Here is a 20,596-nt window from a genome sequence, read left to right as displayed (position 1 = left end):
GGACACTAGTAACCATCCATGTACATGCTTTGTGCTAAATCAAAACAAGTTTTCAGTGTTCCTGGGCACAAGGAAACAAGTCATTTTCAAAGATAAAGGGTGGTGGTGCAAATTTTGGGTTCTTAGGTCAGGCGCACTAGAGATCCCAAAAAGACTGTCAACTGCACTTCGAATGATTGAGGCATAGGAACTTCTCTTAGGGTATTTGAGAAACTGACAGCTTCCAAATGCATGCATCAAGCATGGAAACTACTACTGCATGGTGCGCCGCTGCCCGGGCTGCCCTCGGGGCCCGGTGCTCTCCGCCTGGTTAATGCCACTGCTCTCTACATTTCCGCAAGTCGCCTGGTGCTCCATTATCAGCCCGGGGACCGGCAAAACTTTTCTCACATTAATCCCCTCCCATGCTCATGACTGAACGGTTCCGTCATGAGCGTCGGTTGAGCTGTGCTCATGACGGAACTGTTCCGTCATGAGCCGATAGACTCATTAGAACCTTCAGCACTGCGCGAAAATTCGCGCCGCGCTGAAGGGGTTAACAAACTACTGCCCTTCTTCCACCAGTCTCTAGCCTGCTGTTTGTAGTAGTGCTGGAGATATCAAAACCGAAGAGCTTTTTGGCATGCAAAGTGTCTGCAATGCAGTCTCAGCCAGTGACCTTTGCACAGAGAATACGGACATTTGTGCTTTTGATGAAGATATAAAATCTGGCGACTCTTTGTTGATTAGTGTGGAGGAAGTGTGTGGCGATACAGAAGGAGGGACACTAAGACTTGAGCGTGGAAGTGATGGTTTTATTTTAATAAATGTTTTCTTTCTCCTCTGAGTGAGTCTTTCCCGGGCTAAGGCCGCCGGATCCAAGGTGTCAGCTATGTTGATGGTCCTCCCAGGGCTTGCACGTCTTCGCTCCCTGGCGACACGGTCGTCGTCTCTCGCGGTGTTCCAGCGCCACATGCGGGGAGAAAGAACACTCTTAGTTTGGCGTTCTAGGTTAGAGCTTTCCCAGGGGGTACCAGAGCAGTAAGGACACCGGTGAGTTTGTACACGTGTGCTAAGCAGTATCTGTGGACGTTGGTAGTGAGGGCGTACTGTGAGGAAAGGTCGGGGAGGTAAGCGGTAGGGTGCAGGGAGGGAGGAATGGAGGGAAGGGAAGGGAAACGTCAAGGAAAGAAAGGGCAAGGGAAACTATACAATAGTTACACGGAAGCGTCCCGCCTCCCCAGCCACCCTGCCACACGGTGACGCATCTGGGAGAGCCACACTCCTCCACGAGCGTGGCTGGGCGCTGCGTGATAACGTTGGCCTCCTGGCTCTGCTTCTCGCTCCTCCTGGTTTCCTCCGGTCTTCCTCCCGCAAACTCGCTCTCCGCTCTTCTCCTTCTCGGTGTCGGGACACACCTCTCTTCCGTCCTCCCCTCCTCTTAGCGGCGCAATTGGGTGTACGTCATCCAGAGGCTTGTCGATTTCCGTCATCCGGATTGGCTGGCACAATAGTGACTCTGCTGGGGGGGCGTTCCTCTGCATCTGAGACGGCCCCGTAAAAGGTACAGGCCTCTCCTGTTGTCTCGGGCTGCGTCCACCAGCTGTTCGACTCAGTCTCCCATCGATCCTGAGATGGTGAAAGAGAGGTAGGACGTAAGGCACAGTTCCACCACTCGTGCACTGGGGTAGTGTCTGATACCCGGTCCGCCTCCTCCCCGCTACAAAGTGCTCCGTAGTTTTAAAAACGTTTTAAGGGTTTCTTCTAACTCTCTAAAGAAACAAAGTTTGCTTCTCTTTGGTGTTTACCGGCAGCCAGGTCACGGGGTTTCTGTTGCCCTGCCACTTATTTTGGCACACACGCTGAGTTTTCTGATCCGCATATCATTTACAATCCCACTCCAGAGTGTGTAGGAGACCTGCCAGGGACTTGTAAAAGAATGTTAGGGGGCCGTAAAGACAACCGTGGGGACAGGGCATTGCCACTCATGTAGGGAGGAGTCAAATGGAAATAATACCCTGTGTGGGAAAATAAAGGGATTGAAGCCAGGTTAGTACATGGTCATGAGGGCCTGGTGTGAAGCCCTTGCTATGGACACTGGCATCCTTACGAATGAGGGCTTTGGCACGCCTCCAGCCACCTCTTGTGGAAAGTTACTGGAGGCTGCGGACAAAGCCTAATTAACAAGTCAATGGTCTTAAAGACCTGTGAAGTACTCAGTGCGGCTGGCAGATCAAAAACGTGTCTTTGTGTGTGCCCTGGAGGCTGCTCAGCCCAGGCTGACACTACGGGGGGAGAAGGTGGGAGGTGGGGGGGGCTGCGGACGGGACAGAAGCCCGTTTGAGCCAAATAGGGGTCTGATTCCAAGCTCACTGGTGCAGGGCCGGCTGCCAGACATGTGACAAAACCGCACGCAATGAAGACTGTTTTTGCGCTCAGCCCCGCCCCCAGGGACTCTGAGAAGGGGCGACAGAACAACAAAGCCTCATAAAGTGAATGGTCTTTTTAAAGACCTGTGAAGTACTCGGGTGCAGCTTCAGTAAAACAGACGGTAGAACAGCCTAGATATATTAAAACATTTACTCCGAAGTCACCTCAGAGGTGCCCCCTGAAAAACTACCAACCCTGATGTGAGTACCGACTGGCTTTAGGCAGCCTGAAACACAGACATGTCTCTGGACCCTTCGGTGGAGAGCCTCTGCTCTCTAGCACCAGGTACAATGCAACTCCTGGGCAGAGGTGTCAAACACGCTCCCTCAGGATGGGCCAGTGCTCGAAATGGACGCTTCAAAAAACCTGCTGCCTTTGCAATGCGATCACCAACCTCTGCTGCTAGCAGCAGATGGCAGCCCCTGGTTTACACCCCCACTTTGGGCAGGAAAACCGACAGAAAAACTCAAAAGAATACAAGGTGTACCCGCCTCACCCCTAATGTGGGGGAGGCGAGGTGAAGCACAAATGTCAGTCCCCATCTTGAAGAGGTGACACCTCCAATCAGGGCTATGTCTAGGCCTCCGCCTATAGGAGGGTGGAATAATAGAGGGTATAGTCACCCCAAGTAAGGTGCCCATTGGCCCTACCTACTGCTCTCCTAAAAACCCCTCCTAAATTTAGTATTTAGGTGGCTCCTCCAGACAAAGAAGGGAGATCTGCGATGACCTAAGAAGACACCATGCAGCGGAAGCCAGAAGACGACAACTGCCTTGGCCCCAGCCCAACTGGCCTGTCTCCAGCGACCCTGCAACCGGTCTTGCAACAACGACCTCTAAAACCCCTGGGAGGACTGTTGCCTTCAATAAAGACTCCACTCTCCCAAGAACAGTGGACCGGTCTAGAAGAAACAGACTCCATAGACTTCGCATCCAGGCAGATCTGAGTCTCTGCCCACTCCACACCCTGCCAGAGTGGGGAGTGGCTCACGTGTGCAGGGAAGTGCCCCAGCGATCCAGACCTCGTGTCCAGTGTTGGTTGACCTCCCCTATGCTCCACGACAGGGCCTGCAGTGTGAATCTAGAGGCTCCCACGTCCACGACCGGCTATGGTAATAAGATTCCGATGTCCGAAGGCACCCCTGCACCAGACGACCCTGGAGAGCGGTACTGACTGTGCCCCTGCAACACTACCTCCCAACTTACCTTTGCTGCCGTTGGTCTACCTCCTGCAACCGCCGGTGCCACGCCGGCAGCCTCTTAGCTGACCAAAGAATCACTGAAAAGCATTGGGTGCCAGATGTCTAATATGCATCTTGCAACCAGCCGCCCTTGTGCCGCTGGTGGTGTAAGCTTTGTCCCCCCTCACCACCATCCAAGTCTGTGCTTAACCTAACTGCCAAAGCTTGGCCCCTGCAGCAGATTTAGGCACCTGCAAGCAGTGTGGCTCCAGGCACCCCCTGTCTCACTGGAAAGCTTTGGGCCAAACTCAGATTTTGACCGCTGCACCCGGCCGCCCCTGTGCTGCTGGTGGTGCAGTTTCGGTACTTGCCTGACCCCTGGCCCATAATTACTTTTGGGTCCGAAGACTGAAATAGTAAATTTGATACACAACTGTTTAACCGAAAGTTTGTTTTCCCCATAGGATAACATTGGACAGTGAGCAGAAAGTCGATTTTTGAAAGTGAAAAGTAGTTTTAATTAGAAAAACTTACCTTATTATGAAGTCCTGGGTCTTCATATAAAGTACAAAATATAATTTCATAAAATTGGTCCAGATCTCCTTCTTGAGTCATGTGTTCATTATTGATCATGTTTGTGCAATAAATGTCTACACTACCACTAATAGAGATCTTTGGTTTTTACATTGAGCCCAGTACACTTTTGGGGAACCCATGGACTCTGTGCACGGTATTACCACCTAGTAATATCATATACAGAGCAAGCCTCCTACAATTAGTAAATATTTACTTTACAGAGTCTCCTTTCTCTATTCTCACATGTGCATCTTCAAATATGGGAGTTCAGCATTTCTGCTGTACAAAACTGGTTTGATTAAATAGACAAAATGTTTGCCCCATGTGTAATAAGAATATAGCTCACAAATGGGGTACACATGATCCCTGACTTGCCTCTCAGTTCACTAATAGCATTGCCATCAAGGAAGGACCATTTTGCAGTTAAAAAAACACTCACTTTTAATAAATATATTACTAAAGCATGTGGTAACTCACTGCCATTTACAGATGGCAAAATTCCAAGAAATGGTCACAAGCCTTTCCACTACCTTGCAACTTTACTGATAAATCTACATAGTGTAGTAATCTGTGAAGACTAGGTTTCAGAAAACATTTATCATTTGCACATCACCAAGTATAGTGTTCCAATTTATTTTTCATCCTATTAAAATATATTTTTTTATCAAAAATGTTTTTTTGCAACTGCTGGAATATATTTTGGAATGTTTGTACAGTTGACTTATAAGCTATTTAAACGAGTGTTAGGAAAAACCCGAAACCCTACAGCCTTTCATTTCACACTTCGTATGGCTGGTCAGACAGTTCACTTTACAAAATTCTGAAACTCTGCAGTCAGATAAGGAAAAGTAATTGTAAACTGACTTCTGACCTCAGTCTTTGAGCGCAGAGCAAATGTGACAAGATAAAATCAAGATTTAAAGGCATCTTTATTGCTCCTTCCCTTTCTGACTGCACAGCACCCGTTTTTGTCAGCTCTCAAGGACATGTGAGTAGGTCATAAATATAGCGCAATCTGATCAAATCTGACTCGCCATAGTGAGTGGGCGAGTAGATTTTGCGAGGCCTGTGTACGGATTGCTTAGTGAATTACCGTGACCCTTCCTTCTTTGCATTATCCAGTCTTACCTTTGGGCATCTCCGGTTGAGGGTACGCTGAGAATCAAAGTATGTAATGCTTCTCTGAGTTACATCCACGGACACCAGCGACCAGTGAACCTCCAGATGAATGGGTATAAGAAGCAGATCCTTCTTAAAGATATCCACCTAGAAAACAGAACACACCATACAACCATTGACCAAAGGGGACAACTCACAGTCAACATTTCAGTGGCACAAAGCAGATCAGGCCTGCACAGAGATACTGGTGAACAGTATTAAACAAACAATGATAAGCACCATGGCAATCCAGAGAAGGAATCACATTTAAATACTTAATACAAGACTTACATTTTTCGTCCAGCGCTTGACTCCATCGTACCCCTTAGTGCGCAGCTTATCGTAAAAAAAGCTGTTAAAGAAGTGCACCTGTGAAAAGAAAAATACATTTACATGCCATTTAAATCTAACAGGATACATTTAAGAGAAGACTATTTCCCAAGTGCATAGAGTCACTTTTTTGCTTTCAAATGTTTTTATGGTGGATGAAACCAGAGCCTGGAGATGAGAGGAGACTTTCTCCTGATTAAATTAATTGTTCAGCAACGGGGCTTTAACCTGGGCGGATGAACAAATGCCTCATGAACAAAGCAACTTACTTTTATAAAGGTGGGTATGTAGTTCAAAGGTTACTTTGAAAAGATTCACATATTTCCCCAAGTCAAATTGGCAATGTTCAAATAGCATACAAAACTATCAAAAGATAAATTGCTGAGCAAGGTTACCTTTTAATATTGTGACATACCCGACAATGATTCAGCTGTCATTCACAAGCATTTGAAAAGCTTATTTCAACTAGGAGACAGACCAATTAAAGACATGAAACTGTATCAATAATCCTGCCGCTGTCACCAAGTAAACTACCTGATCCTATTTTCTCCAAACAAAATGCTTGCATACCTACTGCTCTCCGATTTCATATTGGTCACCCAAAATTTGGATTCTTGCAGCTCAAATTTTTTGGGAGAAGGGGGTTGGGGGGGAGGTGGATGATGTACCCTCATTTTTAAAGCAATGCAAGCTGAAAGGCAGCTCAGCCCTGGAGGATTCAAATACTTAGTTACAACATTATCAGATCTCCTTTTTTGATGCAGAAATTGAAATCCTTAGGCATACGTTTTACACAACTCCGATCAGCGTTGGGAAGAGAACTGAATTACATTCTTTTACGACTTTAGATTTACACATGCATTCTGCAATGATGGGGGAAAGTCAATGCTTTCCGCAAATTTCTATGGCCAGGCAGTTAAATGTTGGGTCTTTTACGTAGTCAAGAAAAAGGCAGATGTATCAAGGGAACAAACTGCCTCCAACTTAAATATGTTGATAACAGTTAACGGTCTCCTAATTTCCTACAACATTGTAGTTTTGGATAGTAGGTAAAACAACCTCAGTACAAAAGTCAAGCTTTTGAGACTTTGAGACAGTCAATGCCATTAGAGACCCACTCAGAGAACGCAGCATAATTCACTACCATTAAAGAGAAGGAACGAGGAGCAGACACCAGCAATACATCATCACACAGAGTGTAAAGCCAACCTGGCAAGTTTAGTACTTGTGTGTAATCTCAAATGAAGCCCCGTTTATTAGAGAGGATACATCACTGGAGAGAGCCTTACTTTCAAATGCTCTTTCCAAACACTTTCAAAATTAGGACTCTCAGGCATTTCAATAAAAGATCACTGATTTGGTAGTTTGCATAATGAATCATTGCAGAAAAGCCATCTCAAAGAGCACGTTTTGCGAACAGAACCTGGAAGGCGCAACCTTTTCACAATCATGAATAAGTCAATGGCCCTTAGAGATGCACCATGTGCAACACGCTTTTGGATTCCTAGTCACCTAGAGGCTTAAGGAAAATCAACTCAACAATCCAATGCCAGCTTCTGAGACTTCAGAAAGCCCAACATTATTAAGTTGTAGTGATTTCCCTTTGATAGGAGAAAAAGAAATCCTTTGAGGCATCCAGTGTCAAATGGATAGGAAAATAAGGTCGGAAATAAATGGTAGTTATTCTTCCTAACAGAATTGCACCTGCAAAAAGACAGCTAGTCTGAATTTAGCAGATAATGACTGAAAGATAAGCATGCTGTTCGTCTATATAGTCATTCAGCAACAGTGAGTCCAGAGAATGCAGCAGCTTTAAGAGTCCCAGACAGAGCTTCTAGGTATAGATGTGTGAATGAGTTTCAGCTGACTATGTGCAAGGGCTGGGCTTCCAATGCAGATGGAACTTATGACCAGGCCAGATCACACTAGCAGTCAGCAGCAAACAAACTTTAGTATGGCTCTTGGAAAAGCTGCACGTATAACTCACTGCTGGGTAGATTGCCAGTCAGTCCAGGATGAAACTTGATATACTGCCCCAATTTTAAAATAAATGGTGGCTGGGGTTGAAGTTACAGGTGACTAACTTCTGGCCTCTTACTTATAGTCTCTTACTATATGCATATGCAGGACAGCTGCTTCAGTGGTACTGGTCGTATATGGATAGTGCACCACTTCTCAAAGAACAGGGAATCCAGACACGAAACAGTCTCCTCCGCCAGAGGCAGAAGGTGCAAGCTTTGAGGTGGTGATGCTACTGCTTAAGTAAAGTGTTGCAAGATGAGCAATTCTGGGGCTACTGAAGCCTCACATACTGGCCTAACACTTTGAGACAAATGACTGACTGAAGAAATGCGCAGTAGTTCATGGGCAATTCAAAAATCCCAGCACCACTCAATTATGAAATGCTCTTCCTTCTTTGTTCCATAAAAGCAACTGTGGTAGTGAAATACATTGTGATGCATGAAAAAATACTACAGGTTGGCTCAAAGTTTGGCACTGTGGTCAGCAGCACAATCCTCATCGAGAGATCTATGGGCAAAAAAGAAGCGGCAAAACCTTTAAAATGGCGGTGAAAACCGAAAAGTCAAAAACTTTAAAACTCAAGTATTTTTGTATGAATTGCATCCTACTTTCCAAGTGAAAGGTCTATCATTTTATTAGTGAATGCAGGGCTATGGTTAAAAGAACAGTTCCTCTGGAACAGTGGTGTAGATAACCATGAAGACCAAATTCACTTGTAACTTTGGTCAAGGCAGAGTGGTAATCGTTCTGGGAATTCATGAGACCTTGCCTCAGCTCACTCAATTATGGAACAATAACATTGTGCAGTGTAAACCTTGGTTTTGTAGGATTTCCCAGTGGTTTACAATGCATTCTGGACCATCATTTACGGACTGCTGACAACATAAGCATATATGAATGAAGAGGCCATTGAGCAGATGGGGGCACTGTGAGATGTATGGCCTAGGAGCCACAGTGACTTGCTTTTGAGTTAGTAGAGCTCATGAGAGATACGACCCGAACACCATTGTGTATGGGTGCTGGGAAACTGGAGAACATACAAGGTATGGCCCAGGCACCACAGTATGTTTTCTGAGTTAGCAGGGTACGTGCAAGACAATGGAACATACACGGTATGGCCCAGCAGCCAGTGTGCATGGTTGCTGGTTTAAATGAACAGTGTGCGATGTGGAAAATTCACCAGCATGCCTTGGCACTCGTCTAGCTCGATTTTTGAACTTTAACCAGCATGGTACCCATTATTCAATTGTCCAAAGGTGCAGACACCGAATCAGAAGTGAACTGTGCAGACAACGGAGCAGAGAGGTGAGCTGCAGATGCCTGCCTGCTGGGGGGGGGGGGGGGGGGGGGGGGGGGAGGGGGGGGGGAAAGACGCCCCTACCCCCCCCCCCCCCCCCCCCCCCCCCTTGAATTGTGAGAAGGTCCTTTTCTGCCTTGAATTTGATCATCTGAACCCAGGAGAGTTCGATGAGGCTCGAGTACCAGATTTGCCTTGCCCATTTAGGGGCTATGAGAATGGTTTGTTCCTGGTGGTCTGGTTTACTACCCTTTGTAGTAGAGGAATTGGAGGAAAAGTGAATGCAAACGTACCTGGCCAGTTTAGTGACCCGTCATTCCTTTTTGATAGGCCATGTTGAAACCTGGAGGCGAATAATTGGCATTTCTTCTTCTCCACTGCTGCAAATACGTCTAATATTGGTGTCCCCCAGAGGCTGAATACCTTTTGCAGACTCCTTTGCTTTATCTCCCATTCATGTGAGCTGCTGTTCTGCCTGCTGATCAGAGTCTGTGTTGTCCTTCCCTGGCAGGTGAATGGTCTGCAGACGGATTCTCTTTGTACAGCCCACTGCCATATTTCCGGAGCTAGCTTGCTTAGGGTAAATGATTTTGTTCTTCCCAATATCTTGAGGTAAAACGCTGTAGTATTGCCCGTTTGGATCAATACCATCTTCCCCGCAATGTGGGCTTGGAAGGCTTTAAGTGCCTGAAACAGTCTTCATCTTTAGGAAGATATATTTTATGGAGTCTGCATAGTTCCACTGACCCCGTATCTTTAGGTTTCCTGAATGCGCTTTCTAACCCTTGTGGGGCACATCTGTTGTGATGGTCACTGAGGGAGTTGGTGATTTGAATGGTCTGCCTGTGTTATGTTCTTGGATGCCCACCACTTGATCTCCTTCTGTACCCAGTCTGTTACAACTACTAGATCCTCCCAACTCCTTGCGGTTTGTGACCAACTGTTGCACAGCCATTCCTGTAGAAGGTGCATGTGTAGGCGTGCGTGCGTAATGAAGTGGATGCATGATGCCATCATGCCCATTAGTTTCATAATGTCCTCACTGTCAGAGACTTACTTCTGGTAGAGGAGATTTTGCGCTTAGATTGCTTGTATCCTCTATTGGGTCGGTTATGACCGTGCCATTTTGGAGCTTAATCTTGCGCCTAGGGATATTTCTTCCTGTTTGGATTTTGGTGAGTATTTATTGTGGTTTATGGAGAAACCCAATCCATGTAGCATTGCGATCACCTGTTGAACGTGTGTGTAACATATTTGTTTCAAATGTGCCTTCATCAACCATTTGTCTAGATGGGGATAATCATGGATTTCCCTCCTTCTTAGGGGTGCTGCTAAGCACTTTGCGATAACTTTTTGTGCAGATTTTATTCCACAGGGCAAGACCTTGAATTGGTAGCGAATGTCCTCGTGGATGATCCAGATGTATCTTTTGTGTGCTTGATTCGTGGGGATTTACAGTTAGGAGTCCGTCTATTGCTGCCATGTAGTCCCGTTTTTGTAATTGTGGGATTCCTTCTTGTAGTGTTGCCATCTTGAAATGCTGCGTGCAATGAATTGGTTTATGAATCTGGGATTGAAGATCAGTCTTAAAGTGAGATTTTGCTTTGGCACCAAGAAATAAGGTGAGTTTTCTTTGTTGTGCTCCTTTTTTGGTACTTTCAACCATTGCTTGCTTTTCTAGGAGTTCCTTTATTTCCTGCTTCAATTTAAGAGTTCTGTTCTTTGGAATCTTTCCTCCTTTGGTGGAGGTTGCTTTGTTATTTCTATACAATAGCCGTGGCGTACCACATTTAAAAGCCAATCGTCTGTAGTTATACTTTCCCATTGTTGTGGGTTGCGCTAGTCTGCCTCCCACTGGTATTTTGTGGGGGGTCTTCCCTTGTGGGTAAGTCACTGAGTTTGCTCCTGCCCCTCTTGAGGATTTTACCCTGGCTCTTCCTCGGTCACGTAAGGACTGATTAGGTCGCTGCTGCAAAACTTGGTTTCCGGACTGGTATCCATTGCATTGCGCTTGCTGTTGCCATGTTGAGAAGACTCTTCCACCCGCCCCCCTCCTGTGTGTCTTCTGAAGTTAAATCCTTCCCTTTTTTAAGGTCCCCTATATTGCAGGGCTCCCATAACTTTGGCTGTTTCATGGTCTCTTTATTTGGTGTTGGGACTTATCTACTTCATGTCCAGATAGGATGTCTCCTGTGAAGGGTTTAAGATTATGGATGTTTGTACTTCCTGTTTGAAGCCTGAGATTCTGAGCAAGGCGTGCCTTCTTAGTGTTGTACCTGTGCACATGTGTCTGCTGGCTGTATCGGCTGTTATCTAGATATGATTTAAGGCAGGCGTTTGCTATGTTTCTATCCCTCTTGTATGATCGATTTTGCTCTTTTATCCTTCTCAGGCCGTTTGTTCATTATTTCCTCAATGACGTCCCATGTTGACGGCCATAACTATTGAGGAAGGTATTCGAGTTTACAATGCACCATTGCGTTGCTGCCTCCCTTTCCATCTTCCTCCCCTCCATGTCCCTTCTCTTACTTCTTTATCCTCCTTCTTGCTGTTGTAACAACGATGGAGTAAGCAAACGTGTTCCTTTGAATGTATTTAGGGTCCTTTGTGGAGGATTTGTATTTTTCTACCCTTTGTGTTACTCCCTTTGCTGAGGCAGGCTCCATGAAAGCCTCCTTGCCCTGATCAAGAATGCTTGGTAGCATAGGAAGGTATTGTCTACCTTTTGCGGATGGTGTCAATGTTTTTAGGAGAAAACATGTATCCTGTCTCCTCCTCTAAGAGGACCTCGAAATTATCAGCTGCTCTTTTGATGAGGCTGCTGTAAAAGGCTATGTCTGGTGGAGAAGCCTTCGAGGGACAGCTACAGATCTCTTCTTCAGGGCTCTCTGTGTCAAAGTCATTCCACTCTTCCTAAAAGGTTCCTGTAGCTTCCTCTTCTTCTGGAACGACAAATTCTTTCTCTACTTAATCTTCATCAATCAATCAATGAACTTGTAAAGCACGCTACTTACCTGTTGAGGGTCTCAAGGTACTGAGGGGGGTGTGGGGGCTGCTACTGCTCGAAGAGCCAGGTCTTGAGGAGCCTTCTGAAGGTGAGCAGGTCTTGGGTCTGCCGCAGATGGGTGGGGAGGGTGTTCCAGGTCTTGGCGGCGAGGAAGGAGAAGGATATGTCGCTGGAGGTTGTGCGTTGGATGTGCGGGACGGCGGCAAGGGCGAGGCTGGTGGAGCGGAGCTGGCAGGGGTGTGGAAGTTGAGTCTGTTGTTCAGGTAGGCTGGTCTGGTGTTGTGGAGTGCTTTGTGTGCGTGGGTCTCTTAGGTGGGAGGTGATGTGGCTGCGGTGGGGGGCGTTGAGGATCAGTCGGGCGGAGGGGTTTTGGATGCGTTGTAGTCGTCGCAGGGGTTTTGCCAGGATCCCTGCGTAGAGTGCGTTGCCGTAGTCCAGTCTGCTGCTGACGAGGGCTTGGGTCACTGTTCTTGTTTCGGTCGGGATCCATTTGTAGATTCTGCGAAGCATGCGGAGGGTGTTGTAATAGGAGGAGATGGCGTTGAACTGCTTTGACATGGAGAGGGAGGAGTCTAGGATGAATCCGAGGTTGCGTGCGTGGTCCGTGGGTTTTGGAGCTGCTCCCAGTGTGGCCGGCCACCAGGAGTTGTCACACACAGAAAGGTTGAGACCTAGGATGAGGACCTCCGTCTTGTCAGAGTTCAGTTTCAGACTGCTGCTCCTCATCCACTCGGCGACGGCCTTCATTCCCTCGTGGAGGTTGGTTTTGGCGGTGTGCGGGTCCTTAGTGAGGGAGAGGATGAGCTGGGTGTCATCGCCATATGAGATGATGTTCAGGTCGTGCTAGCGGGCCACTTGTGCGAGGGGGGCCATGTAGACGTTGAACAGGGTCGGGCTGAGGGATGAGCCCTGGGGTACGCCTCAGATGTCGGAGGCTTCAGATCAGAAGGGTGGGAGGACTCCTCTCTGGGTTCTGCCGGCGAGGAAGGATGTGGTCCAGTCCAGGGCCTTCTGCTGGATCCCGGCTTCTTGGAGGCGTGATTTTAGTGTGCAGTGGCAGACCGTGTCGAAAGCGGCTGACAGGTCCAGGAGGATGAGGGCTGAGGTTTCGCAGTTGTCTAGCTGGCGCCTGATGTAGTCAGTGGCGGCGATGAGGTTAGTCTCGGTGCTGGTTTCGTCTGAATCCGGATGGAGATGGGTCTAGGATGTGGTTGTCCTCGAGGTGGCGGGTCATCTGCAAGTTGGCGATTTTCTCGATGACCTTCGCCGGGAAGGGGAGCAGGGAGATGGGCCAGAAGTTCTTGAGGTCTTTGGGGTCCGCCTTGGGCTTCTTGAGAAGGGCGTTTATTTCGGCGTGCTCCCAGCTTTCCGGGAATGTCGCTGTGTCGAAGGAGATGATGACCTTCTGTAGTTGGGGTGCGATGGTTGCGTCAGCTTTGTTGAAAACGTGGTGTGGGCAGGGGTCTGACGGAGATCCGGAGTGGATGGAGTTCATGATCTTGCGTGTCTTAGTCGTTGAAGTGGGACCAGGAGGTCAGCTGGTTGGTGCAGGTGTCGTTCAGGGTGGGGGTCTGTTGTGGTTGGGGCGGGAGAGGAGTTGAAGCTGTCGTGGATGTCGGCGATCTTGCGATGGATGAAGGTGGCCAGAGAGTCGCACAGATCCTGCGAGGGCGGGATGTTGTTGGTGCTGGAGAGTTCCTTCACAATGTTTAAGAGTTCTTTTATGTGGTGTGCGTTGTTGTCCAGTCGGGCTTTGAAGGACGATCTCTTGGCTGTTCTGATGAGGTGGTGATGTCTGCGGATGGCGTCATTGTGGGCTGCTTGGCCGACTGGTGTGCGGTCGTGGAGCCATTTCTTCTCCAGCTTCCGGCATGTGAGTTTGGAGGTCTGGAGTTCTTCGGCGAACCAGACGGCTTTCTTGCTGGGGTAGTTGCTGGGGGGTTTCTTGATCGGGGCGAGGGTGTTGGCGCACTCGTCAATCCACTGTCTGAAATTTCGGGCAGCGGCATCTGTCGGTGGGTGGGTTCTGGGCGAGTGTGGAGGTCAGTTGGTCTTCGGTGACTTTGCTCCAGCAACGGCGAGGCAGCAGTTGGGTGCAGTGGTGCGTGTTTGGTTTCTTGAAGGTGAAGTGGATGCATCGGTGGTCGGTCCAGTGGAGTTCGGTGGTGTGGTTGAAGGAGAAGTGGGTGCTTGTTGAGAAGAGCGGGTCGAGCGTGTGGCCGGCCACGTGGGTGGGTTCGATGACGAGTTGTCGGAGGCCGAGGTTGGAGAGGTTGTCTATCAGGGTAGTGGAGTTTGCGTCTTTGTTGTTCGAGGTGGAAGTTCAGGTCCCAGGAGGATGTAGTCTGTGGAGGAGTGCGCGTGGGTGCTGGCGAAGTCTGCTATGGAGTCGCTGAAGGTGGCCCGGGGTCCATGAGGTCTGCAGATGAGTGTTCCTCTGAGGGTGGTGTTGGGTGACGGTGTAGATCAGGAAGTGAAGGTGTTCGTCGGAGTTGAGGGAGTCACCTGTGAAGGTGTGGACCTGGAGGGTGGGCTTGTGGCCGATGGCTATTCCTCCTCCGGTTCCGTTGGTGCGATCTCTGCGGAAGATTTTGTAGCCGTCCGGGATGGCTATGGCAATGGCGGGTAAAGAGGAGACGTTCCACCAAGTCTCGGTCAGGAAGGTGCAGTGGTGTCGAGCAGGTCCCAGAGCTCGACGTTGTGTTTGCGTGCGGAGCGGGTGTTGAGTATGCAGCAGAGGTGGTTGGGCCCGGTCCTTGGAGGTTCTGACGCATGTGAAGTTGCAGGTGTGGCAGGAGAAGGGTCCGTGGGTGCATTTCGGGGCGGCCTGGAAGCAGCGGGGGTCTTGCCCGGTGTTGAGAGAGTGGAGGGTGTTGGCGTCGTATCGGAGTCTGGCGTGTATGGGGTCCAGGCTCTGGGCGCAGCCCTGGTGCAGATGGGCTTGCCTTCGGATAACAATCGGGGCGCCCACTGCGTGCTCGGGCAGCGACCGCCATTTAAAGCGAGGAGGGAGGGAGGAGCAGCTGAGAAGCGGGGCGGCGAGGGGGCGTGGCCTCAGGGGCAGCGTCGGGGAAAGAGCGGGGTTTAACAGAAGTCAAAGGGGGGGGGGAGGGGGCGACAAGAGCTAGCAAGGGGCTAAGAGGAAGGTACAAATGAGCAATTTAAAAAAGGGGCTGAGAAAGGCACAACACAAATACAGCGAGCACAGCGAAGTATAGGAGACAATAATAAAGCACAGGTCTGACCAGGACACGGCTGTGATCAGAGGCAGACAGCGGGCGCGAACACACGCGCACAGGAGCAGGCAAGCAGCTGGTGGAGTTTTTCGGCAGAAGGGGGGGGGGGGGGGGGGGTGACCTGACCTGCAAGCAGGGTCAGAGGTCATGAGGTTCGGATACTGCCAGAGCATTGAGGATATCATCTTCCTCTTGTGTACTGGAGACTTTTGAAGGAATTCAGTATTCTTTAGCGCCTCAAACGCCTTATGTTGAAATGCCACCATTTCTGCCTCCAGGAGTCTTTCCTCCACCGAGGGCCCTTGAAGCGTCTGAAGCCGAGGAGATCTTTGGTGTGGTGAATTCTTCCACAGAAGGAATGGTCTTATCCTTCAATACGTCTTGTTGGCACACGTCTTAGTGGATTTCTATGTTTTTCCCCCATTGGTATCCCTGGCATGGGATCCGTGGGGTTCTTACAGCGGCAGTTGACCCTCAGTCATAGTCTTCCATGCCTGGGCTGCCTTTTGCGCTGTCTTTTTGAGGAATGTGGTATCTTAGGTGTGAGTGGTCTTCGTTGCCATCTCTGCTTTTTTTCCAATGTCCTTGGGGATCTTATCAGCATCCGATTCTCAGTTTGTTGTTTCTGCGGCCCCCCGTTAGTCTTCATCGCTTTAGAGGTCCAAGTCCTTCAGCGATACCTGCGGTTACAGGCTGCAGAACATAGTTGCATGGTGCTCTTCCCTCAGCATCCACTGGGACTTGAGTTTTAGACAAACATACAGCACAGGCCTCGCAGTCCTGATCCTTATGGTCTTTAGGCAGGCAGAGGTTGCAGATGTTATGTGGAAGGCATTGTGCAAAATTGTGGTGGCAATTAGGGCAAAACTTGAAAAGGGGTACTCTACATGGTCCCGATCTTGCCTCGTTTCGGTCCATCTGCTTGGTTGGCGCTCCGACGGGGTCCCACGTAGTGGAAGGTGGCCCGAGGTCTTGCTTCTACTGTGCCTTGCTAATCGGTGTACAATGGTTCTTTAAGCTAAAATTCCAAACATTTTCTAGGATTTCATACAAAAAATATCCCTTGCTTCCACACCCAACAGCGGAAAAATAATATGAAGATGGCTACCACGCACAGGAACTTCTGGGGCGCCGCCTGACGTCACACAAGGGATGGACCTAGCACAAAACAGTGGTCAACAACGCCCGGAAAACCCAGCCACTATATTGCGAAATAACGCACAGTATGTGAATCCACAAAGGGATTAATGCTGCAAAACCAAAGCTAAGCCAATGCTAGGAGACACTGAAAATCTCTGAAAAGTTAAGCAGCAGTCTAGTCTTGATTATATACCACAAATTCTGGAAGGGATAGGACGACACGTTTTTTTCCCTTTTGACAATTTAAAAGCATGTTCAGTTCAGTCTAAACATAAATCTCACCTTGTCAGGCACACTGTCCATTACTAGATCTCCATACATGTTCATAACCTGGGAAAGGGATACAGATCTTGGTTAGTGCCACCAATAACAAAATCATTTACAGGCAATGAAGAAGTACAGTACTTGCATGAATATGTAGGTGATTTTATACCTGGTCATTGAGCCAGTTCTGTCCATAAAGTGTGCCTAGATCATCCATGGTCAGCACATGGCGATTGTAATTGACTCTGAAGCCTCGAACCATAGCATTGCCGGGCACGCGCTGGTAGGACTGAATAAGATGGTACACTAAGCTCTTCCTACAAAAAAGGACAGGACAGAAAATAAAATGCCAGCAAACCACATTTTGGACCACAAGTGTAACAATCACAAACTCATCAGTGGGTCAGGTAAAAAAGGAGGTTGCCTTTCAGCCTAGTAGCAACCTACACCTACCACAAAATCAGAAATCCATCATTCAGGGACTAGGAAGCGCAACAACAATCTGCCTCTTTCAACCCTCCCCTTAGTGCCTGCAAAAATCCCTTAGAACTGAGAAAGTATTACAGGCTTGGGGTTATCCCCAATAATTTATTCATTCCACTCCCTAGACAATCTGCTTACCATCATTCATCACTAAACTTTCACTCCACTCCCTTCCCCCGTCCTTAACCTGTCCTGCCGTTATACAACTAAGCTACAATTTTGACACATAAGTTAGAGATCAAGGTTTAACCCTTCCACAGAAAGCAAAGCATCCGCATCACCAATTTCGCAGATCTCTGTATAGGTGCCAGCACATAGTAAGTAACTCAATACAGCACCAGAGCAGTACAATCCCCCACATCACTTCTGCCCACAGTTTATCTTGCTAGCACCATCAGTTGCATTTGGATTCCAGATATATAGTTACTCAATCAGAAGCATTGCAAGGCCTGGGAAGCAGGTTTCACTATCATAAAAAGATTAGTAAGTTACCACAATGTGAACTGGATCTCCTCAGATTGCCCAGTATCCACAGATTTCCAAAATCTTGTCCCTGGAGTTTTCGCAAAAGGGATGAGGACTAAGATCAGCCCTGCACTATTCATCAAGTCTCCTCTGCAGCCAAGATACCCAAAGAAATATGTATGCGCTACTTGCGACAGTATCCAAGGTTTTGCAAGCATAGTTTACTGTTGAAGCAGGTCTTTGTACTTTGCCCTGTACCGGTGCTACCTATGCGGCCTCACACTACTTTGTGCCATCTACATGTAACAACCACCAGTCCCCTAAGGATTAATGTAATTATTTATGCTTCATTTGAATTGAGTGTACTATTCTTCAAAATGTAAGAAATGTTTACATGACCCTGTCCAAGTCTCAATCGGGTGCTGGCAGTTTCTCCAGAAATCCAGGCTGGGTCAATGTTGTGCTTGCGTTCGGGGACGTGGTTGGCAAGCTTCAGCTCCTGTTGGTTGGCAAACTCACGGCGCATGCCTGAAGAGCCAAGCATGCGCAGATAGAACATACCAGTCTTTAAACCACCCCCCTTCCCTGCATTGAACGCTTCACGTTCCGTTCCGGTTCCGAGGTCGCTTGTTGCTCGTTTCCGGGTCACGGTGGTGGCGAGTAGCGGGATCCGTCGGGTCTTCGGCAGGCGTCGGTTCTTCACCAGGCAGGTACCATCGTCTGAAGGGAGATCCTTGTTGTGCGCATCTGCTATTTGAGTTTGAAGTGCGTTTGTGTTTACAAACTCGCGAGTACGTTTATATTGTTTATTTAGCCTCGGCGTTTCCCTGAGTTTAAGGGATTGGTCAAGATACTACCTGCAGTTTATTTGGAATTTAGTTTTCCACGCGGTGCGTGGTGGATTGAAGGTGATATTGGAAGACAGTATTTTTCCCTGGATACAGACCGGGACTAGTGGAGCATTGATACTAGTCCCGGCGCTTAATTATAGTTTACCTGGAACTAGAGGAGTGTTGATTCTAGTTCCAGGCGTTAAGGCTTCTTTAAAACCTATACACAAGTAGGCAGTAAGTTGTCATTTACTCATTTACCTGCATAGCACAGAGATAGGTCACTCACTTTGCACTATATTACAGGATACAGAGACTGCCATTCCTGGCTGCCATCTCTTCCATATTTACACCTTGCCAGCTTTCTCATCTTACCCCTGTAGGTAACTTTCTCACCATCAGTACCTTTTCTAGTACGCTTAGTAATTACTACACTAACCATTTGTTCTTTGCATTTACATAGGACTCCTGTATTCAGAAATTCGGTGGTTCCAGGAATAACAGTTACTCCTCCAGTGCATGACGACACATGTATTTTCTCCCCGCCCCACACTTTCCTTGTTTTGTCTCCCTGTGTTCCCTTGATGGACATCACTATTCCTGCGCAGTGATATCATTCTGGCAGGTGGTGAACCAGTTAGGGGAGGAAGTGGAAAGAGCATCACCTTCCTGGTACTTCTGAGGCAACATTTGTGTCAAGCATCACAGTCAATACGGATTCCTTTTGCAGCTCCTTCGCAAACTCCTTGCCTATGCGATATTCATGCTCCTCTTTGGAGTCAGAGCTCCAAGGAGCAACAATGCTTCAAAAGGGTTCTCTGAGGATTTAAAGTCAGCAAATTAGAACTGTGTCGTGCTAAACGCAATTGCCGGAAAAACTACTCCGCCAATTTACCAAACACTTGTCAAACAATGCAAAATGCTCATTATTCAAGACAAATCAGCCTTTTTCTCAAACAAAATTACTAAGTCAGCTAATAGGTCCAAGAAAATCTTCAAAATTGCATCCTAACCCTCCAAACCTGATAGAGTGACTATGTTGCAAAGTCATCCTGTGCCCTGGGCACCCCCCCCAACTTTTTGCTGACTGGAACTGGTGGTAACTGACTCTGACCGACCCTGTGCTCTGTTAAACCAGGCCCAGGGCCAGTGCCAAGCTAAAAGGAACACATTAGAATACAGTTAAGACACCCAACATACACTAGGGTACACTATGGTATGGTGGGGTACCCCTGTAATTGGCATGCCCTATCCCATAAGGCCCTAGTATGTAATAGGGCAGGGGATTGAAACTATCTAGAAGTCTCCAGTATCTTGGGGAATGGCAGTTTACAGGCCAGCAGACTCTCTGCACCAGCATGTGTGCAGTGCTGAAGCCGGAGGTCAGTTTAAAAGCTGCACTAGTGGCCAGGACAGCTTTTAAACCTTAAATTGTGCCCAAACACAACTTTGGGGGTAGGGGCCCTTAGAAATTAAAAACCTACCGTGTTTTTGTATATTAGGGACCCCAGGGTCACCCCTAGGTATCCCAGCGGTGGGGGGGGTCAGTTATCTATAAGGAGCACCCTTATAAAATGAGTTTTTATATGCCTGGGTAAAGTTAAATTTTACATTTCACTCCCCACATTGTATTAAAGAGCTGCTCAAATTCGACTTGGATGCTAGAAGGATTGGGTACGGATGATCTGCAATGTTTCTGCAGATTCAGAACCCCTGAAGTCTCCCCTAGTTGCACAGGGGGTGGGAGTCCTGTAGAAATTAGGGAAATACTTATTAAATATGGTTTTATAAGCCCTAGTTCTTGAAAAGTGGCCAGGTCATTTTCCCTATTGCAAACCCCATGGCCCATAGGTTAACATGGTAGGAAGTGATTGATTAATAAATACTGATAGGAAAGGACTAGCCAGACCATTCAAAGACTTTCCAGAATGGTAGTAGTAAATCCAACTTTATATTGTTAAATTTCTCCTAAAGTGTACATACAACAAGGTATGAGACTTTCTTGTTTGTAAGTCCAAATTCAGCCTTTCAGTGGTCTGCCCTGATTGGTCAGAGTTAAGTGGATTAGCCAGGTTGCTGGGAGGGCCGTGTGCTTTTCTATAGGAATGCCAGGCCAGGAGGTGGCATCGTAAACTACGCTCTTCAAAGGCAAGAGGGGAGGCCTGGGTTTCAGTCCACTATGACAGTCTGACCCAGAGT

General features: G+C 47.9%; 1 protein-coding gene across 2 annotated transcripts in view; it reads right to left on the bottom strand.

Moving 5' to 3' along the window:
* The window catches only part of SENP3 (SUMO specific peptidase 3), a 120,675-nt gene that overhangs the window by 30,493 nt on the left and 69,586 nt on the right, over positions 1–20,596 (bottom strand). For both annotated transcript variants that reach the window (XM_086946141.1, XM_086946142.1), the window contains exons 5-8: positions 16,789–16,936; positions 16,638–16,685; positions 5,615–5,692; positions 5,294–5,431 (exon numbers count right to left, since the gene is read on the bottom strand). In XM_086946141.1, the coding sequence (XP_086802267.1) occupies positions 5,294–5,431; positions 5,615–5,692; positions 16,638–16,685; positions 16,789–16,936 (412 nt within the window). The remainder of the gene's footprint in view (positions 1–5,293; positions 5,432–5,614; positions 5,693–16,637; positions 16,686–16,788; positions 16,937–20,596) is intronic.

Source organism: Lissotriton vulgaris, chromosome 12 (genome assembly GCF_964263255.1).
Source record: "Lissotriton vulgaris chromosome 12, aLisVul1.2, whole genome shotgun sequence".
In the NCBI taxonomy this organism is placed as follows: domain Eukaryota; kingdom Metazoa; phylum Chordata; class Amphibia; order Caudata; family Salamandridae; genus Lissotriton; species Lissotriton vulgaris.
This window is presented reverse-complemented; position numbering and strand designations above follow the sequence as displayed.